General features: G+C 35.7%; 1 protein-coding gene across 5 annotated transcripts in view; it reads left to right on the top strand.

The window, feature by feature from the left end:
- LOC105491756 (component of oligomeric golgi complex 6) overlaps positions 1-23,016 on the top strand; it is a 141,920-nt gene that overhangs the window by 98,046 nt on the left and 20,858 nt on the right. For 3 of the 5 annotated variants that reach the window (XM_011758422.3, XM_071081458.1, XM_071081457.1), the window contains exon 19: positions 1,731-16,666. The exons of 1 other annotated variant lie outside the window; for it this stretch is intronic. In XM_011758422.3, coding sequence (XP_011756724.2) covers positions 1,731-1,878 — 148 coding nt within the window. In that variant the 3' untranslated portion in view covers positions 1,879-16,666. Of the gene's footprint in view, positions 1-1,730; positions 16,667-23,016 lie in introns of those variants that run through there. One more of the 5 variants, XM_011758421.3, reaches the window with a different exon arrangement.

Below are 23,016 nucleotides of genomic sequence, written 5' to 3'. Positions count from 1 at the left end.
ACAAAACTGTTGGGATCTGAACATCAAGAAGATGTAGAAGCTTTATTGTAAGTTAAGAGTGGTAAAAGCTACATAAAAGGAACAGAAAAAGTATCATGGACATTCCACAAAGGATGTAATTATTTCTAGCTCTAAAAATGAGATAAGACTTCATGGATAAGAGAGAACATTTTTGCTGAACATTAAGAGCATTTAAAAGTGGTGAAAGAGGCATTCTAGGAAAATGAAGTAGGAGCAAAGGAACTGAGATGAGCAAGACTAGAGCCGGGAGAACAGTCAGGGGTAGCATTGGAATTAGAGTAGTGATAGGGAAAGTGTTAGATGATTTTGAATGGTAGGAGAAGAAATGTTGGCTTCTCTGAAACCAAAAGAGGCCATTGATGCTCTTTGAAAGCTCCGGGTAAGAGAAAGATATGATAGAAAGTATGCCTCAGAAAGATTAATCTAACAACAGTGCGTAGGATGGATTGAATATGGAAGATACTGAAAGAGAGAAGAATAGATAGGAGTTTGCGTTTACTCCAGGCAAGAGGTCATTTTAGAACCTGAACTGAGGTGATACGACATTGTTATGCCATTAACACAAGTAGGAAACTACAAGAAAAGGAAGTTTGGAAGCAAAGCTTTAAAAACACATTTTTATGGCCAGGTGCGGTGGCTCACGCCTGTAATCCCAGCACTTTGGGAGGCTGAGGCAGGCGGATCACGAGGTCAGGAGATCGAGACCATCCTGGCTAACACGGTGAAACCCTGTCTCTACTAAAAATACAAAGAAATCAGTGGCGCGTGGTGGCGGGCGCCTGTAGTCCCAGCTACTCGGGAGGCTGAGGCAGGAGAATGGCGTGAACTCAGGAGGCAGAGCTTGCAGCCAGCCTGGGTGACAGAGCGAGACTCCGTCTCAAAAAAAAAAAATACTACATTTTTATTAGTTTTTGTAAAAATCAGAAAATTAGTACCAGTGTTCTCATGGCTAGTACCTTGAGAACCATTAGTACCATCTTCTCGCGGTGATACATGAATAGTACAAGTAGCTGGGGATGACAGGAAGTTAATGTCATGGAACTATGCAGAGAGTTGTTGCACATTTAATGAACCAGTACTATTTTTTCTAGCTGGATAATTTTGTAAACATTTGCAAAACTCTGTTCTTTTGTGTGCTTTTGTAGAAATGTGTATTTGTGAGAAAGCTGTGATTTGCTGCAAGCGTCACATTTTAGCTTGGGGTGATACAGAGAGTTGAAGAGAAAGCTAGGAGATGTGGTTGTTAGAGTAAAAGCTATAGGTGAAAGAGCAGTTTAAGTTTTCTGAGAGATAAAAGTGTTGATAAATTTGAACAATTGTAAGCATCTTTCTTTAATGTGTTACCACTTTTGCAAAATCAATACATTGACATTGGGTCACAGTTTTTGTTTCTTATTTAGCAGTCCTGTGTATCAGGCACAAATATATAGCAGTTCACTATATATCAGGAACAAAACACAGTCCATGCCCTCTGCAACCTATAGAGTAATGGAGAAAGATTTAATAAATAATAAATATAAAATTATGTTTTATCCCCAAATCAGGATTACAGGTACACGATTGTGTACCCGTATAGTGATTCTTAAATAGTGCATGTGTGATGATAATGAAAGTGAAATGTATTGATTGAAATGTCAAGCTGTCTTATAATTCTTGGTAAAAATATTTTTTTCAAATGATGTGTTTACATTTTGTTTGCTTATCAATAGAGAGCAGATCGTAAAACAATCTACAGAATTAGTCTGCAGAGCCTATGGTGAAGTGTATGCAGCTGTGATGAATCCAGTCAATGAATACAAAGATCCAGAGAACATTCTTCACCGATCGCCACAGCAAGTGCAGACGCTTCTTTCCTGATTATCTTATTTCATTGTGTTAGCAAAATATGACCTGCCTAAAACACTGAAGGTTATTTTTTATTCTTTGAATTTTTACTTTAAAATTTGATAGTTACAGTTTTCTTTGTGTCATGAGATTGTAAGTCCCGATAATTTTTTTTTTTTTGGTCTCAGTAACATGGAAGTAAATAACATGTTGACCTGAGCTAGTATTGCTGTGTATCTACTCTAAATAAGATGCTCTATTTTTTTTGCTAGCCATCTCTCCAGCTCTGCAGTTTTCACTGTATTCAGGAAGCATAAAGTAATATGAAAGGTTTGAAGAATTTTTTTTACAAGACTAGTAGTTCTAAATTAACAGCATATAAAACATTTGTCTAAATTTAAGAATTAGTATAAGGATATGACTTAATAAATGTCTCCTTACCTAAAGATTCATTTGCTTTCTTATTAATATGAGTAGGTATACTTAGTAGCTTTTCTGAACCTAGCCTATGTCTCTGTCCCCAAAATAGCTGCCCTTAAAGAGTTGTTAGAAGAGAGAAAAATAACAGTGAATTGTGCTTCTGGTGTATATGGCAGTGAATCTCCTTTCTGTTCTACTTTAGCATACTATATATATTTGCATACATTTTTACACAATTTTAAATATACACTCAGCAATAATGAGAAAAAAGGAGAGAGAAAAGTGATTTAAACAGGGTGGATTCCACTCTGTGGGAGCCCTCAATGGACCTCAAGGCGGAACTCAGCCTTTCCAATGAACTCTAAGCATGTAGGCAGCCTGAGCTGTGTCTAAGGCTGGTGTTTAAAGATGGGTATTTGTCATACAATATGGGTCCTAAATCCAACCGACTACACATTTTATCTGGTGTTCACACCAAGAAACAATGATCTACTCAAACATTGGAGAAAAATCTGCCAGAGGAAGGGTTGTCAATTGGCGGTGTGTCTTATCTCCATGGTGTAACTGGACTCTGACTTTAGACCATTGCCTATTAGGAAGATTCAAAATGACTGTGTTTTTAAAGGAATAAATCCCAGTGTGCCTGATTTGACATTCTTATCAGCAAAAAAACTTGATTTCTAGTAAATCTATAAAAAGGGGTAAGTCCCTAAATTTCAAATGAGAAAACTGAAGCACAAGGAAAAAAATAACTAGTTTGAAACATTTTGAAAAGTAATAACATAAAACTAATATTTGTAGAAGATTATGTTGTATATAACAAATTGGTATTTATAGAATATGACCTATTTATCTAAAGTTTATAATTGTTTATACCTAATACAATTCTGTTTGGAGTAAGAATGATTATATAATCATTATCCATTTGGGTATAAATCTGTATTTTTAGTTTTTTTTCCCTTCGATTAGTATGTGTTATATATAAAAGACAGAAAATAAAGTATAAATCAAGAACTTAAATTTTATATAATTTATTTCTACAGTGAAAGAAGATTGATACCTTGCCATGAGTAAATTCCTTTGTTTTATAGGGAAAAATTTATTGTGCTTTTTAGCTGGCTTTTTTTCAAATAAAATATTACAATATGTATAGAGCAGCAATTATTGCAGCTATCCTGTAGATATACATCCTATTGATGTGTTTTTAGAAAATGCACTAATAGAAAAGGAAGTACAACATAGGACAAAACTGAGGTAATCAGTGAAAGACTCACAGGCGAAATGTGGTATGTGTGATCTTGAGAACTAAAGCAAAATAAAACATTGTAAGTAATAATCCATTAATATAACACCTAAATTTGCTATTACTTCATAGTTTGCATTTTGAATTATTTTCACTTGGCATAAGTATAACCTAGAAAATGCATGTCTGCACTTCTTTCAGAGAGGAAGGGTGTTTGAATGCCAAAACCCTTATGTGGTTGAACTTTTCCATTTCTTTCTCTGCGCCTTCACTTGAGCAGGTGGATATTACCTGAGGAAAAAGATGACACAAACGGACTGATTGACTTTACTCAGAATTCATGATTACAGTGTTCATATGGGCACTGCTGTAGTTTGAATGTTTACGTTTCCCCACATTCATGTTGAAATCCTCACCCCTGAGGTGATGGTATTAGGAGGTGGATCCTTTGGGAGGTGTTTAGGTTGTCAGGATGAAGCCCTCATGAATGGGATTAGTACCTTTACTCAGGCAGCTCAAGAGATCCCTGTCCCTTCTACCATGTGATGTTACAGTGGGAGACAGCCATCAATGAGGAAGCAGGCCGTCGCTAGACACCAAATCTTTTAGTGCCTTGATTTTGGGCTTTGCAGCCTCCAGAACTGGGAGAAATAAATGTCTGTTGTTTTTATAAGCCACCTAGTTTATGGTATTTTGGTATAGCAGTCTAAATGAACTAAGACAGACATTCAATATTAGTTTGTAATTCTACTCTTAACTTTCCATGTTTCTAAAGGACTTCTTCATCCACATTCTCATTTAATATCCTTCATAATTCACCAAGAATAGAAACTATTAATCTTCCTTATTTTCCTATTCTCAAACATCACACCCATCTCCTCTCCATCCTCATTTGGTACTTGAGATGTTATTTCTCTTTCTATGACAGAATATTCCCTTCCTTTATGCTCTGGCTTGCATCTCTCATCTTCTTATTAGAGCCTTCTCTCTCTGGGTTATCCCTTCATTTTGCTTCAGCAACAACTGGCCTCTCGCTAGGATTATTCTTAATGTCATACATAATGTCATAATGTTCATCATGTTTTTTAATACTCTCTACTTCCCAGATCCTAACACCTCCATTTCTCTGCTTCCTTTCCTAGTTTGGACATGCTGTCATCTACTTCCTCATTTCTCATTCTGTCTTTAAAGTATCCCAATATAGTTTCAGTCTCTCACCACTACACCAAAACTAACCTGATAAGCTTTTCATCAGTGCTGTATGTTGTCACATCCAGCAGATTCTTCTGTATCTCTACTTGTTGAACTCTCAGTGTCATTCCACACATTTCTGTTTGAAATTCTATCCTTTCCAGTCTTCCATGGCACCACTTTCTCCTAATTTTCCTCCCATTTCGTTAGCCCAACCCTCTTTTGACCTTCTTCCCTGGCTCTTTTGCCTCTATATGATTTCTAAAAGTTGGCATACTCTCGGGCTTGATCCTGGTTACTTTTTTTTTTTAATCCTTCCTTTAGGGATTTATTACTTCAACCTATTCTATCCAGAATAATGTTAGCTTAAATGTCTTTAGATAGATCCATAGGATGGAGTACAGCAGTGAGAAAATGAATGGTTTTCAATTATATAATGTTGAGAAAGAAATCAGAATAATATAATACCCTTTTATAGAATGTTTAATAAAGTATAAAAAATATACATAGATATACATGTGGTAAAGGTGTAAGGAAAATATAGGAAATGATTAATACAATTTAAGATTATGGAGAGGGAAACACAGGATGTTTTGAAGTTACTGATAATGTTTTATTCTTATGCTAGGTTGTTAGTACTGTTAAATATTCTTTAAAATTTTTCGTATATGTTACATAAACTTTTGTTCATATATTTTACAATTTTAAAAAATAGCTTAGAAATTTGCTTGGCATAAGACCTGGGCTAAAGTTAGAACTCAATATATGATAGCTATTTTTTTCATTAGTCTTATTAAATGCATTTCTTAAGTACCTACTAGGTAGTAGGCTCTGTGATAAGCATCAGAGTTTAAAAATATAACCAAATCATTTGTTTCCCATTGAGAAATTCCCTGTCTTGCACAGAGATAGTTACATATATTGTAAATTAACATGAAATTTGGTAGAGTGCTTGTGCATGTTGGCAAGAAGAAAAAATGAACTAATATCATCCTTTATAATTCAGCCAGATGTCCTTGGGATAAGAGGTTGAGAGCAAGAAAACAAAGTTTCAAACCACAACTGTACATTGTTCAGTCTGAGATTATCATAATGATTGGGTTCTATTAACTATTTGGTTAAGATGTAAAATCATATAATAGCATGGTGAGAGCAAAAATGGTGAATTTTAAAATTTTGTCCCCTCATAAAGGTAGCAATAAAACTGGCCTTCAAAAAATGGTCAAAGTCAACTTTTTCAGGACTCTAGAAACTAATAAAAAAATCACAGTAACCTGAGTTACTTAAAAAAAAAAAAGCCAAATGTTAGTAATAACAGCAAGCATTTTGGTGCTTCAACTTATGCCAATTCCATACCTTGCTCCCTAGTTCAGCAGTAGTCTTGAAAAGCACATGCCACATTCATGGTATGGGAAAGAGCAGAATGGACCTTATTGGCAAAATGGACCTTATTTGATCTGTCTGATTGTTCCTGGGAAAACCCATTCAAAAAACTGGCTTTTATCTTACCTGTTATGGAACTCACCCTCTACTGGGGTGGGGGTGGGGAATGTATTTAAAACATTTACCTGTCATTGCTACATGAAGCAATGGATAACCGTTGGGGCAAATAATAAACTAACCAGAAAGCTTTGGAAGAAAGGTTGGGAATGAGATATTCATAAGGACTTTGAAAAACTCTTACATAGTTCTGGGAATCTAGAAGGCCCCTGTGCACGTTTAGGACTGTGTGCATGTTCACGAACGAACAGAGAGACCCCAGTCTCTCCCCTCTGCCTGACCTTGAGGATCTGAGCAAGCAGGGAATGAAGGCAGAAGCAAAGTTAGAAGCTGCCTGGCTGAGTGTCCAAGACATGTCCCAACAGGCACACAGAGCCCTTCAGCAAAGACGGAGCAATTTTTTGGTTTTAGGCATTCAGGGAACTCTTCATCTAATCATTAGTTGACAGTTAAGCTAATGAATCAGACACATAAGTGGTCACACGACAAAGAATATAGATTTTACAGAATGAGTTCATGAAAGTCACTAAAATATAATCACAGCTATAAAAAGCAGCAACAACAAATGGGGTGGGGCAAGAGAGTCTGATTTCCAACAGATAGCCCAGATATTGAACTTACTAGACGAAGATTTTAACTATTTTAAATATACTCAAGGATTTAAGGAAACCAAGTCTGAAGGACTAAAGTATGAGAAGAGTGTCTTACCAAATACAGAATACAATAAAAAGATACAGGTATAAAAAGGAAGTTTTTAAATAAATTTATAATTTTAAAAGTTATAATTTAAAGTTATACTTTATAAAAATTATGAAAAGAAACTTATTTGGACATGAGAATTAGTACACAAAATAATACATTATAGGGGATAAAAGCAATTTTGAGCAGGCAGAAGAAAAAACTCAGAAAACTTGAAGGTGGGTCAATTGAGATGTTCCAGTTTAAGGAAAAGAAAAAAAAAATGAATAAAAGGAAATAGCCTCAGAGGCCTGTGGGACACCATCAACAATATACAGACAATAGGAGTCTCAGAGAAAAAGAGAAAGAGTCCGAAAGAATATTTGAAGAAATATTGTCAGGATACTGGAAATTTGGTGTAAAACATTACACATCCAAAAAGTTCACTGAGCTCCAAGTCGGATGAACTAAAAAGATGTACACTGGGACACATCACAATCAAACTGTTATAAGCCAAAGGCTAAGAGGGAATCGAAAACGCCAAGAGAGAGGTAACTCATCATGTACAAGTGATCCTCCATAAGACTAATACCTAATTTCTCATCAGAAACTGTAGAAACCAAAAGGCATTAGATGATATATTCAAAGAGCTGTGGGGGGTGGGGGTTGTATCTGTGTCTGACAAAACTGAAAACATAGGAGAAATTAAGACATTCCCAGATGAACAAAAACTGAGAATTCATTGCTGGCCAACCTGCCCTAAGTGAGTGCTCAGTGAAGTACTTAGAGCTGAAATGAAAGGACGCTAGACAAAAAATTCAACAAAAGAATAACAAGGAAATCGAACACTCAATAACTTTCTAAATCAGCTAGATCTAGTAGACATCAATGGAACAATCCACCCAAAAACAACAGAATACACATTCCTCCCAAGTACACAGGGAATACCCTCCAAGATAGACCATATGTTAGGCCACAGTACAAGTCTCAATAAATTTTAAAAGACTGAAATTATACAAAGTATGTTTTCAACCACAATAACATGAAATTGTAAATTAATAGCAAAAGGAAATTTTTAAAATGTACTAATATGTGGAAATTAAACAAGATGTTCTTAACCCAGTGGACCAAGGAAGAAATCACAAAGGAAACTAGAAAATACTCTGAGATGAAAGTTTGTAATGAAACACCATACCAAATCTTATGAAACGCAGCAAAAATAGTTCTGAGGGAAATTTATAGCCTACCTTAAAGGGAAAGAAATAACCGAATCAATAACCTTAAGAAACATAAAAGAAGAGCAAACTAAACCTAATGCAAGAAAAAGGAAATAATAAAGATTATAACAGAGACAAAATAGAGACTAGAAAAATGATATAGAAGATTAACAAAACCAAAAGTAAATTCTTTGAAAGGATAGAAACACTAACCTTTAGCTGACTGAACAATAATAATAATAATAAAAATTACTGAAGTATGAAAGAGGGGACATTACTGAACTTACAAAATAAGGATAACAGAATGCTATTAATATATGCAAACAAGTGAAAGTGGACAAATGAAAAACACAAAGTACCAAAATAAACTCAAGAAGAAATATAAAATCTGGATAGACCTATAGCAACAAGATGGAGTCAGTAATCAAAAAACTCCCAACAACAACAAAGCCTAGTGAATTGCTTCACTGGGGAATACACTGGTGGTTTCGCAGGTGAATTCTACTAGATGTCATTACTGGTGAATTCACTGGTGAATTCTACTAGACATTCAAAGAGGAATTAACACTAATCAAATTTTTCCCCCAAAAGAGGAGGGAACACACCCTGATGTGTTTATTCTACAAGGCTAATATTTGTTATTGGTACAACAAAGACAGGAAAGACATCACAAGAAGACTACAGACCAATATCCCTAATGAAGATCTATGCAAAATGCTCAACAAAATACTAGCAAACAGAATCCAGCATTGTTTTAAAAAATTATATGCTACAACCAAGTGAATTTATCTCAGGAATGTAAGGTCAACTGAATGTATGAAAAGCAATTAATGTACTACATCGTATTAATAAAAACAAAACAAAATACATGATCACCTCAGTGATTGTAGAAAAAGCATTTGATAAAAATCCAGCACCAGCTAGGCACAGTGACTCATGCCTCCCAGGTTGACTCTGTAGTGAGCTATGATTATGCCACTACACTCCAACCTAGGTGACAGAGTGAGACTTAAAAAAAGGAAACACCCTTTTATAAGTGAAAAAGGGGACTTCCTCAAACTGATGAAAGGAATCTATGAATAAACCCACAGCTAACATTATACTTAATGATGAAAAACTGAAAGCTTTCTTCCTGAGATCATGAACAAGACATGGATACTCAACAGTTCTATTCCACATTGTACTTGATATTATAGCCGTAGCAATTAGATGAGAAAAAGAAACAAAAGGCACTTAGATTGAAAAGGAAGAAGTAAAACTATGTTGATTTGTAGATGACATGGTTATATATATACAGATATATGTATTTATGTATATACACATATACACAAAATATCAAAAAATATATATAACATCCTAAATAATCTTTCTAAAAAGCCCTGAAACTAGAGCTAATAAGCTTAGCAACATTGTAGGATACAAGATCACTGTGGAAATATCTGTTGTATACAGTAGCAGTGAGCAATCTGAACATTAAGCAAATTTCATTTACAGTAACACCAAACAGAATAAAATACTTAGGAATAAACTTAACCACAGAAGTGAAATATTTGTCTATTGGAAGCTACAAAATACTGTTGTAAGAAATTAAAGATGGCCTAGAAAGACATCCTGTGTTCATGGATCAGAGGACTTATTATTACCATGACAATATCCCCCCAAATTGATCTACAGATTAATTGCAATTCCTATCAAAGTTTCATCTGCTTGTTTTTTTTTTTTTTTTAAGAAATGGACAAGCTGATTCTAGAATTTATTTGTATATGTGGAGAACTATGGCCAACCCAACTTGAAACTTCCCAATATCAAAATTTATTACAATGCTCCAGTTATCAAAACAGTGTGGTAGTGGCATAAGAATGGACATATATTTCAATGGAATAAAATTTAAGAGTCCAGAAATAAACATATATATCTATGCTCAATTGATTTTTTTACAAGGCTTCCAAGACCATTCAATGGGGGAAAGAATTGTCTTTTCAGAAAATGGGGCTGTGACAACTGGAAATCTACAAAAATATACAAAAATGAACTAGAAATAGATGGAAGATCTGAATATAAGAGCTAAAACTATAAATCTCCAGAAGGAAATGTAGATGGCCTTATATTAGGTGATGGTTTCTTAAATATGACACCAAAAGTGCAAGCATGCAAAGAAAATATAATTGGGTTTTTATTAAAATTTTAAAATATATGCATTAAAGGACTCTATCAAGAAAGTGAAAAGACAACCCACCCAATGGTAGAAAATATTTGCAAGTTTTTTGTCTGACAAGAATCTGGTATCTAGAATATATATTCATCCCTTGGTATATGTGGTTGTATACCAAAATCTGCACATACTTGAGTCTTAAAAACTGGCCCTGTAGAATCCATGTATATGAAAAGCCATTCCTCCATATATGCAGGTTTCACACCTTACGAGTACTGTTTTTTTTTTTGTTTGTTTGCTTTGGTTGAAAAAAAAATCCATGTGTAAGTGAACCCACACAGTTCAAACCCATATTGCTCAAGGATCGGCTGTGTATCCAAAATATAACTCTTGCAATTCAGCAATAAAAAGACAACTGAGGGCTGGCGTGGTGGTTCATGCCTGTAATCCCAGCACTTTGGGAGTCCAAGGTGGGCAGATCTTGAGGTCAAGAGATGGAGACCATACTGTCCAACATGGGGACACCCCGTCTCTACTAAAAATACAAAAATTAGCCGGGTGTGGTGGCAGGTACCTGTAATCCCAGCTACTCGGGAGGCTGAGGCAGGAGAATCACTTGAACCCAGGAGGTGGAGGTTTCAGTGAGCCAAGATTGCGCCACTGCACTTCAGCCTGGCGACAGAGCAAGACTCCTTCTCAAAAAAAAAAAAAGACAACTGAGCTGGGCACGGTGGCTCATGCCTGTGATCCCAGCACTAGGTGAGAAGATTGCTTGAGGCCAGGAATTCAAGAGTATCCTGGGAAACATAGCAAGACCCCATCTCTACAAAAAAAAATAATAATTTTGGGACATCAAGTTCTTCCTTGAAAAACAAAACAAAAGACAACTAAATTTTAAAGTGTGCAAAGTATTTGAATAGGTATTTAACCAAAGAAGATACACAGATAGCTAACCCTAACCCTAACATGAAAAAATGATCAACATCATTAGTCATTAGGTTTCAGTGAGCCAAGATTGCACCACTGCACTTCAGCCTGGCGACAGAGCAAGACTCCTTCTCAAAAAAAAAAAAAGACAACTGAGCTGGGCACGGTGGCTCATGCCTGTGATCCCAGCACTAGGTGAGAAGATTGCTTGAGGCCAGGAATTCAAGAGTATCCTGGGAAACATAGCAAGACCCCATCTCTACAAAAAAAAATAATAATTTTGGGACATCAAGTTCTTCCTTGAAAAACAAAACAAAAGACAACTAAATTTTAAAGTGTGCAAAGTATTTGAATAGGTATTTAACCAAAGAAGATACACAGATAGCTAACCCTAACCCTAACATGAAAAAATGATCAACATCATTAGTCATTAGGGAAATGCAAGTCAGAATCACAATGAGATTCTACTTTGCACATATCAAGGTGACTATAACGTTATTAATTTTAGAAGCTGGTATGATGTGGAGAACTTGGAAGTCCCATTCGTTGCTGGTGGGGATGTAAAGTGGTACAACTGATGTGGAAAACAGTTTAACAAGCGGTTCCTCAAAAAGTTAAGTAGAGTTATGATATGACCTAGCATTTCTATGCCTAGGCTTTTACCCAAGATAATTGAAAATTTATGTCTACACAAGACTTACGTGAATATTCATGGCAGCATTTATAATAACTGAAAATTAGAAACAACTGAAATGTCCATCAGATAATGAATGGATAAACAAAATGTGATATATCTGTACAATGAAATATTATTCATTTATAAAAAGGAATGGACTACTGAAACATGCTTCAACATGGATGAATCTTGAAAACATTATTCTAATTAGAAGCCAAACACAAAAGGCTATATATAATTTGATTCCATTTTAATGAAATCTCCAGAATTGGCAAATCCACAGAGACATGAAAGTAGATTAGCAGTTTCCAGGGGATAGGGAGAGGAACTGATCAGGAAGAGACTGCTAACAGGTACTTTTTGGAGTGATAGAAATGTCCTGGAATTACACAGTATGATGGTTGCACAGCATTGAGTATACTAAAAGCCACTGGATTGTGCTCTTTTTAAAATGGTAAATTTTATGTTATATGAATTTTTTCTCAAAGTAAATTGCAAATATAATGGAATTAAAACAGGCCAGTTCTCATGTCTTAATTGTGATCTTACTGTGGTTTTGTGATCTGATGGCCTCTTTTGAAAACTAGAAATTGAGGGATATTTTCCTTGAACCTGGCAATAGTACTGATATATAATTGTCCAGTCTTGGAATATTTATCAGTTTTTTTAATACACTATGCACTTTAAAATAAATATATAAGTGAAATGCAGAGTCATATAATAATACTGAATAATATTGAATACATATTTAGTTAAATATGCTGTTTAGATAATATTATAAATAGATAGGACTACATATGGTTACTTTGGGACTATAATTGTATTAAGCACAATTACCTATCATCTTGAAATTACATACTTACTTCACCTCTGAGAGAATGTGCTTTGGAAGATAGATAATATAATTATGTATTTTTGCAGGTCCAAATATGAAATTTCTATAAACTAGCTGAGAAATGAATGTAATATTAATAATTAGATTAATAACAGCATATTAGTCTATCAAATCCAACTAACCTTAATACCAGTGAATGTTAAAAATAAAACTTTCTTAGCACCGACAATTTAGTAAGTAAAAATAAATGGTACTAAGCTTACAAAAATTAGCTAAATTGGGGAAATTGTTGATAGGGCCAAAAGTATTCATATGTTATATTTGCTTGCTTTGAGGGGACATAGCATCTTTTGGCAAAGTGTTATATTATTGTGAATTTAACAGTGAAAGTCTAAGCCAGTCTAGGATTTCAAAGTTTACACCTTTGCTACCAGGAAATTAATTTACTTAAATATACTCTTTTTTCCATCAATGTCAGCATCTGAAATTCCACTGGAGAAGTATTAGCTTTGGCCTACTAAAAGCAAAATGACAAGAAGCAAGAATGCAAGCCAGCATCAAAAGTTGGGTCTCCTGTGTTGAGATTGCCCTGAGTCTTTCTGGGGGTATCATCTATATAAGTCTAATTTTCGGGATTCAGGCAAGAGCTGGCCACTGTCGTGCTAGCTGGGCCTCCAGTGGAAAGTAAAATGATAATGAAGATTGAACTGAGGTAGAAAAATGAATTTACCTTAGAAGCTAAGTCTTAGAAAGGACACCAAAGATTTGATTAGTATTCCACATAATTGCCATACATATTTAATTGCAGACTAGGAATTTTCCTTGCTTAAAACTATTAGATTCTTTTACAAACAAAGATATAAGCAAGCTAAGCATTAAAAAGCCAAAAGGTGCTGCTAAAAAAGAAAATAAACAACAAAAACAGAAAGAACACCTCAATGTACCCTGCCTTTATTCTAAATCTTACAAAAAAGAAAATAATTTCCCCACTGAGCTGAGTATTAATAGGTTAATATAACGGATCATATAATAACAAACCATAACAGAATTTGCATTTAACCAAAAAATGTGCAAACACACTACTTTGATTTACCAAAAGACTCTCTGCAAGTGGTAAATCATTAGCTCTGGTGTTGCTCTTTGTAACCTCAGGTCTCTGGGGGATGGTGTAGAATTAGTATTGCTTTCTTCTTTCTGTGTGTGATAATAGTGGGGGAAGGCTAGTACCATCTCTGTCATATATCAAATTCCCATATGTGAATAAATTTATGTATTTTTACTGCACTCTTTTTATAGGTTTATTCATTCCTGCACCAACAACGAATGTCATTATTATAACTTTATAGTAAGTCTCAATATATGGCACAGTGCTTCATTTTCTTTTCTTCATCTAGAGTGCCTTAGCCATTCTTGGCTTTCTGCCATTCCACAAATAGCAATGTAAATTTGTCACTATAATAGAGAATCCACTTACATTTCTTCAACGGCTATTGGGAATATGGTTGGGATTACTTCAACTCTATGTATCAATTTGGGGAGAATTGATATCTTTATTAGATTAATCCAACTCACAGCATGTCAAAATTTCCCTATTAGGGTAGTTTTAATGTCCTTCAAAAACACTGTAATTTTCTTAATATATATCTGAGAAAACTTTGGTGTTTATTCCTAAGAAACTTACAGTTCTTGTTAAGAGTATAAATGATATCTATTCTTAAGTTACACTTACAATTATTTGTTGCTGTATATGGAATGGAATTGACTTCTATGTGCAGCAGTTGCAAACTGATATTCATATGCAGAAAGTGAAACTAGACCCCGAATGGATAAAAAACTTAAACGTAAGACCTGAAAGTACGAAACTACTAGAAGAAAACATAGGGGAAACACTTCAGTACCCTGGCCTGGGTGAAGATTTTATGGAGAAAACCTCAAAAGCACAGGCAACAAAAGCAAAAATGGACAAATAAGATTATATCAAACTAAAAAGATTCAGCACAGTAAAAGAAATAATCAATAGAGTGAAGATACAACCTTCAGAAGATATTTGCAAACTATTCATCTGACAGGAGATTGATATTTAGAATATATAAGGACCTCAAACAACTGAGCAACAACAACAAAAAAATCCAATTTTAAAAATGGGCAAAAGAGCCAAATAGACATCTCTCAAAACCAGACACAAGTGGCCAACAGGTATATGGGGAAAAAAAAAAAAAGCTCAACACCACTAATCATCAGGGAAATGCACACCAAAACCACAATGAGATATTATCTCATTTTGGCTACTATCAAAAAGAGAAAAAAATAACAAATGCTAACAAGAATGCACAGAAATGGGAATGCATATGCTGTTGTAAATTAGTCCAGCCACTATGGAAAACAGTATAGAGATTCCTCTAAAAACTAAAAATAGAACTACCATATGATCCAGCCATCTCACTACTGGGTATATATCTAAAGGAAATTATGAATATGTTGAAGAGATATTTTATTTTTACTCCCATGTTTACTGCAGCACTATTCACAATAGCCAAGATATGGAATCAACTTGTGTCCTTTAACAGATGAGTAGATAAAGAAAATGTGGCATATATACACAGGGGAATACTATTTAGCCATTAAAAAAATAACAAAATTATCTCATTTGTGCCAACATGGATAAGCTTGGAGGACATTGTATATTTAGTGAAATAAGCCAGGCACAGAAATATAAATACTGCATGTTCTTAGATGGAAGATAAAAACATTCATCTCATAGAAGTAGAATATAGAATAGTTGATACTAGAGGCAGGGACATGTAAGGAGATGGTGGGGATAGTCAGGGGTTGTTTAATGGATACAAAAGTACAGCTAAATAGTAGAAAAATTCTAGTGTTCTATAGCACTATAGGGTGACTATAATTAACAATCTATTATATATTTTCAAATAGCTAGAAGAGAAGATTTTGAATGTGTCTGACACAAATTATAAACATTTGAGGTGATGTATTTGCTGATTACCCTGTTAGATCATTACACATGGATACATGTATCAAAAATCACACTGTACCCCATAAATAATGTACAATTAAAAAATAAAGATGTGGAGTTGATTTTATATGTTGATTATAATAGATCCAGGCACCTTCGTAATATTATTTTCAGTGATTTTTCTTTGAGTTTTCTCTATATAGATCTATTTGAGACAAAATGAGAGGTTTTTTGTTTTTTTTTTTCTGTGAAGCCTATGTACCCTTTATTTCTTTTTCTTTTCTTTTATGCTGGCTAGAACCTCCAGCAGAATGTTAACTAATAGCTATGATAATGGTTATTTTTCTTAATTCAGCTTTCAGTATCTCACCATAGAGAATTATACTTGCTGTAAGTTTTCAGCAGATAATCTTTATCAGAGAGGAAGTAATTTTGTATCTTACATGCTGTTATTAATTATGAATGGATGTTGAATTTTATTAAACCACTTTCAGAATCTACTGAGATGATCATTTCGCTTTTCTCCTTTCTTTGTTAATGTGATAAATGATATTTATAATTTTCCTGGCCTTAAATCACTCTTGCATTCCCAAAATAAGCCTAAGTTGATCGTATTATTTTCCCTTTCTGTATAAATCACTGGATTTAGTTTTGTATGTTTTTGTATATTTAGTAGTGACCTTGCTAAATTTACTTATTAATTGTAAATTTTATGGAAGGAGAGGAAGCTTTCAATTGTTTGTTAGATACGTGTTTTGTAGATAAGCTTTATCAAATTAAGAAAATTCCTTTCTGTTCCTGGTGTGTCCTGATTATTTTAAAGAACAAATAAGTATTGAATTCGATCAGTTTTTTTTCTGTGTCTATTTAGAGATCAATTTGGGGAGTATCAGTATCAATTTGGGGAGAATTTTGATATCTGTGCCTCCCCCCCTTTTATTTACTTAATATGGAGAATTTCAAACATCAGCCTTGCATTTCTGGAATAAACCCAGTGGTCATAATGTACTATCCTTTTTATATATCTTTTTATTTTATATGATAACACTTCATTTAGGATCTTTGCATCTTTGTTCATGAGAAAGATTGCCCTGTAATTTTCCTTTCTTTAAAGGTCTTTGTCAGGTTTTGATAATATAATAATACTGGCCTCATAAAACAAATTGGGATATATTCTCTCTTTCTGTTATCTGGAAGAATGTAAGATTGTTGTTAGTTCTTTCTTAAATATTCAGAAGCGTTTCAAGTAGAGCCAACTAAACCTGGAGATGCCTTTGTGGGAAGGTTTTTAATTAAAAATCTCATTTTCTAAATAGATGTAAAACTCTTTAGCTGTTCTATTTCTTCTTGTGTCAGTTTTGGTAAATTTTATTTTGCAAGGCATATGTCCATTTCATCTAAATGTTTTTGTCATAATGTTCTCCTTACTATCATTTTACTTTTTTAAGGTCTGTAGACCTAATATTGGTAATTTGTGTTGTCTTTCTTTTTTTCCTTGGGTAGTCTTGGAAGAATTACAGATTTTATTTATCCTTTCAAAGAACCTATTTTTGACTTGGTTGATTTTTTTTTTATTGTATATTTGTTTTCTATTTCATTTATTTTTGCTCTATATTTTTCCTTCCTTTTACTTTCTTGGTATTTTATTTTCTCCTCTTTTTCTCTTCTTGAAATGGAAGCTCATATTACTGATTTTCAGACCTCTTTCTGTTGTAATGTATTCATTTAAATATATTTAATGTGTTCATCTGTGTTTCTATCTAAGCACAGGTTTAGCTATATCCATAAACTTTTATATGTCATATTTTCATTACCTTTTACTTCAGAAGTATTTGCTAATTTCCACTGATTTATTATTTGACTCATAGATTACTTAGAAATATATTTTCAAACATATGAATATTTTCTAGTTATTTTTATATTACTGATTTCAAGCTTAATTCCACTATAACCAGAAAATATATTCTGTGTATCAACCTTTTTATATTTATTCATACTTGCTTTATAGTCCAACATATGATTTGTTTTTGTAAATTGTCCTTTTTAGATTTAGAAATAATATGTTTTCTGTAGTATTGGGCGCAGTGCTCTGTATATGGTAAAAGGATAAATTTTGTTAATCTTGTTTAAATCATCTATAGCCTTTCTGATTTTTAATCTGCATGGTGTATCAGCTACTGAGAGATACTTGTTAAATACTTTATGATTGTGGATTTTCCTGTATTTTTAGTTTTGCCAGTTTTTGCTTTATATGTTTTCAGGCTATTTCTAGATATATAAATTCTATCTATTATGATATCTTCTTTGAACTATGTGTTACTTAGAAGTATGTTCTTTGCATTTTTGCTATTAAAGTTTTTAGCAAGGAAATGAGGCAATCAAATTTGTTCCTTGAAAAAGAATCGCTAAGAGGCTTCCTTCTGCCATGCCCTCTGATATCTCTTTCTGTCTTCTATTCCACAGTTTATAAAAATAAACTGTAGACTTACCAATTAAGCCAATCACTGATACTTGAATTACTGGCAGCTCCAATTGCTTTGATCCCATGGCAAATTAAGCAAATTCTCACAGCATATTGAGGCCTTATTCATATTGTTCACTTATCCTTCTCTCCCAAACCCTGGATTGGGTGACTTGGATTCTATTGGTTCTGACTGATTTTTGAATACTAGCATATGACTTTAATCTCTGAAAAATCTAGATATCTCATATACTAGAAATAATCTTATTTCACTCACTGAAATGACCTTAATCCCAAAATGTGTTATGGTACTTAATCACATTAACAAGAATAAGCAAGTATGTCAGATTAATTTCCAGCTTTCGGTGTTTTAAGATAAAATGTGAATCCTTTTGTTAACTGTATGTTGCAACTTCCCTTCTAGATAGTTTCTTGAACAAAATAGACCAGTTTTCTTACTGGGTAGACATTCTGCTTTAAAAATTATTCATAATCTGGAGTCTAAAGTTAATGTAAAACTCTGAGTATGGTTTATATCCACTAGCCTCAAGGAAGGTTTCATAGAATGTTGGTGGTCGGCAAAGGAATTACTGGAATAAAAATATCACAGCTTCTGTGCTGTGTGCAGATACTTACTGAGTGTGATGAAGGAATTACTCTCTAACCGAGCACATATTCTGAGCAATTAGGCCAAGTGCCAAAACCATTAAAGCTCAAATGCCAAGTGCCTGTAGGGAGGGTTCTGTTACAGGATTTAGCAACCAACCCTTGGCTCACTTACCAGAGGGTGGCACTCCAGGCTTCCTGATAACTGTGCCAGCCTGGCTGAGACTCAGCAGCTGCCACCCAGCCACTTCTGGCTTCTGGACCCTCTCCCCAATACTGCCTCTGTCTCCACCCTTCTTGCCCATCTGCCCTCCATCTGCCTGTCAATTGAGCAATGGCTACACAGTTGGGGACACCTTACATGTTGAGTCGCGACTCCCAGCTAACACATTGCGTTCACCTTCCCTGTTCCTCCACCACCTACCAACACTTCTCCCGCTTGGCAGCTTGAAAGGAAAGGGTTGCCAATTTCTGTTGCATAACATTTCAGGGGCCTCCATTCAGAGGCTTCTGGAGTATCCTGGCACTCAAGGAAACTGGGCATGGAGGTGGAGTAGGGAGAGCCACTCAGAGGATTCTCGGCATCCAGTCACCCCTGGCCCATTCCCAAAAAAACCTGGGGGAACAAGAGTAGCCTTTGTAACTCCAAATTTCATCAAGATGAGCTGAAATCTGGTTCTGTCATTTCCCCATCCTACCCCATCCCATACTACTCCCTCCTAACCCCATCCCAAAACCAGAGCAGTGGAATCTCTTAACAATTTAACTTTTATCCAGAACTGAGGCTCTTTATTTGTTAGAACTAAGCATTTGGTCCAAGATTTTCTAATTCTTTCTGTGGGAACTTGAATCAGCACCCCCTCCCCAAGCTCCCACAGAAGAAGCAGATGGGGATCTTGGCAAGGTTTGGAAGTCCAGAACTTGGACAGGTTGAGAGTTCTATTTGCCAGGCTGAATTGCTTGTAATTAAAAAGCTTATCCTCCTACTTTTTTGCACTTCTGAACTTATCTGAAGAATCAACAGAGTATTTAATCATGCATAGAAACAAATCTGTGCATATAAGTGAAAATCTGCATTTAAAGGCAGGTGCTTACCAGCAGAGATGAGTCACATAAGCTGGTTAGGGTGAATTTAAGCTCTCTCATGTTGACTTGACATTTCTTGTTTTAAAGGGTGATGGGGTATGATCAGCGTTTTGTGTACAGGTTAGGGCTGGGGTATGGAACCCTCTACCCCCTTCCTTCTCTATTTGCTTCCTTCATCTCCTTGCCTAAGCTATGCCTACAATAAGCACTCTGCATATTTTGGGTCTTGTTAGTGACACTTACTGACACCAGATTGTTAACGTTTATCTGCTTTCTACAACAAAAAATAAAATAACTCATTAGTCTTGACATTTTAATGTGTGAGGGTTTTGAGACAAAAATTAATTTTGCTCCTTCCGGACTAAGTTGTGCTAATTGCCAGATTGTACTCATGTTAGGAAATTGAGAACAAAGTGAAGCATGACCACTTGAGGCTCTTGGGATAATGAGAGTTCTAGGTAATTGTCAGAAATTACTGATCTTTTCTTGAAAATATTTTAAAGGAGGTAAGTAGGTGACATTTTTCTCCCTTCAGGAGTTCTTATAGGGGGCATTGATGATTTTCAGAGTGGGAGTGGAGGTGGCAGTGGCAGGAAACATTGTAGTTTATGTACCACATGTCAGCAAAGAAGAGCGTTCTCTCTGTGTGTGTTAGTGGTGGGAGCATTTACTAAATCTAACCAAAGCCTGATTGTGTTCTAGCTTTCAGGGAAGGAGCAGAAAATGTTACTTGTATGGGCTCCCCTACAGGGTGATAAAGACTTCTGTGGCTGCTTGGAAGTATTTCACCCCTGCAGTCATGCTCCTGTCACTCAGGCCAACAGCCTCAAATCCAGCTCTGAATCTGCCATGAAGGCAACTAGACATGAAAAGTCCCAATTTTACAGCTTGCTCTGGTAGCCATGCCAAGGTGAACTAGAGACAGCAAAGGGATAGAAAAGCATTCCTAACCTGGAGCTTTGATTTTAAAAATGGAGACCCGCTGGCAAAAGATGAGACTTGGTTACATTTAGTCGGTCCCAACTCTGAGCTGTCATTGCACAAGAGCAGCCACAAGCCGGGGGTTTCCACACACTGTCCATTAGGAACCAGGGTCTCTTCTATCTAGGTGGCACTGCCAGGCACTCTCAGATCTTACCCACTCACATTCATTTATGTAACTTCTCTTTCTTGCAGTTTAACACACATGTCTGTCTATCTCTTTCACACTCACACACAATGAGATTTAGTAACCCATTTTAATGAGGCAATTATATTTTAACTCTATTATGTCCAATTATGCACTCTTTTAAATTGCCTCAGCTGGAGTGCTCTGGTGTTGATATCTCACTGGCACTTACTTGCTGGTCCCTAGGGACCAGCTGGGCAGCTGAGCCCTGAACACTGCCACTCCTCCTGGCCCCTACTGCCACTCCACAGGTGGCTTAGCGCTGCCACAGGGCAGGGACAATTGCAATTTCCTGGCCCACCCAGAGGAGCTCTTGATTGCTGTGTGGGTGGCCAAATCTTTCTCATCTGCTTTGCTATACCGGCAGGATGGTTTATCCAGGGCTAAGAGCCCCAGGTAGTCCTCTAGCTTGGAGGGGCCAGAAAAACAAACCTGGGTAATCATAGCCATACCCTTGATCTGATGTTTTTTCTTTTTAGTCACCTAGGCTTTAGGTTCCTGGGGGTGGGAGTGAGAAGCAGAGACTCCCAATACACACATCTTCATACTACCTTTGCAGTCAAGTCTCAGTGGTAACTTTTAAGAAGAAAGTTGTAATTATGTGATACCTGTTTCATTTAAAATAATATATAATACTATTATATTTCAGCCACAAAGCAGGCACCTATAGACTTCACTACTCAACTTAATAACTGGAATGTTTCAAATACTCTTGTATCTACCTGTGCATATGTATCCCACCCCCTGCCTACCATCAGAGGGAAGCATTTGCTTGAATTTTGTCCTGACTTTCACTTGATTTTTTTAAGGTTTTATCACATATGTATGTGTCCCTATTCATTATTTTTTAGTTTTGCATATTAAGGTAATATTATTCTGTAGGTAGCCCTTCTGTAATGTTTTTTCCTCACTTAACATAATGTTAAGATTCATCTCTGCACCTCTATGGAGTTGTAGTTCATTTATCTTCACTGCTATATAATCCACTGTGACAAGTTAGTCACCCTCCTGTCAACAGAATGTCTGAGCTTTTCTAAAGTCTTTTGTTTCTTTAGCATTGTGAACAATGCTTCCATAACATTCCTATGTACACATACTAGTGTAATGCATGAGAATCTCCCTACCTTGGAGTGAAATTTCTAGGTTACAGAATATGAGAATGTTCAAGATTATAAGAGAGTGCCAAATTGTTTTTCAGGGTGGTTGAACCAACTTATACTTTCTCCAGCCAGGCAGTTGCAGTTTTCCAGATTACCACCATGTTCTGTGTCCAATGCGATATTAAGAGTACATTTAGAAATGAATTCCAGCTGTTGGCTGTGAGACCTTGGAGAAATTACTTGCCCTCTCTAAGCCTGTTTTCTCATCTGCACAGGTAGGAATTATAAATTGCATTAAGGTATAGGTTTATTGTGAGAACTAAAATAATGTGTGCAAAGCCAAATAATTTAGTACAGAGCTAGATAGACAATAGTGTCCAACAATTATTATAAATTATTATTTTATGTTAAAACTGAAGTTAAGAGTAGAGGGAAGGCCGGGCGCGGTGGCTCAAGCCTGTAATCCCAGCACTTTGGGAGGCCGAGACGGGCGGATCACGAGGTCAGGAGATCGAGACCATCCTGGCTAACACGGTGAAACCCCGTCTCTACTAAAAAATACAAAAAACTAGCCGGGCGCGGTGGCGGGCGCCTGTAGTCCCAACTACTCGGGAGGCTGAGGCAGGAGAATGGCGTGAACCCAGGAGGCGGAGCTTGCAGTGAGCTGAGATCCGGCCACTGCACTCCAGCCTGGGCGGCAGAGCGAGACTCCGTCTCAAAAAAAAAAAAAAAAAAAAAAAAAAGAGTAGAGGGAAATAGTTGAATACAGTACTGCTATAGTCTGAAGGTTTCTGTCCCACCTGAAATTCATATGTTGAAACCTAACCCCCAAGGTAATGGTATTAAGAGAGCGGGGCCTTTGGTTGATGATTAGTTCATGTGGCTGGATCCCTCGTGAAAGGGTTTTGTGCCCTTATAAAATGGCATGAGAGAGCTT

Source organism: Macaca nemestrina, chromosome 16 (assembly GCF_043159975.1).
Source record: "Macaca nemestrina isolate mMacNem1 chromosome 16, mMacNem.hap1, whole genome shotgun sequence".
Lineage (NCBI taxonomy): Eukaryota > Metazoa > Chordata > Mammalia > Primates > Cercopithecidae > Macaca > Macaca nemestrina.
The sequence above is the reverse complement of the archived record's forward strand: the minus strand, read 5'-3'. Positions and strand labels throughout refer to the sequence as shown.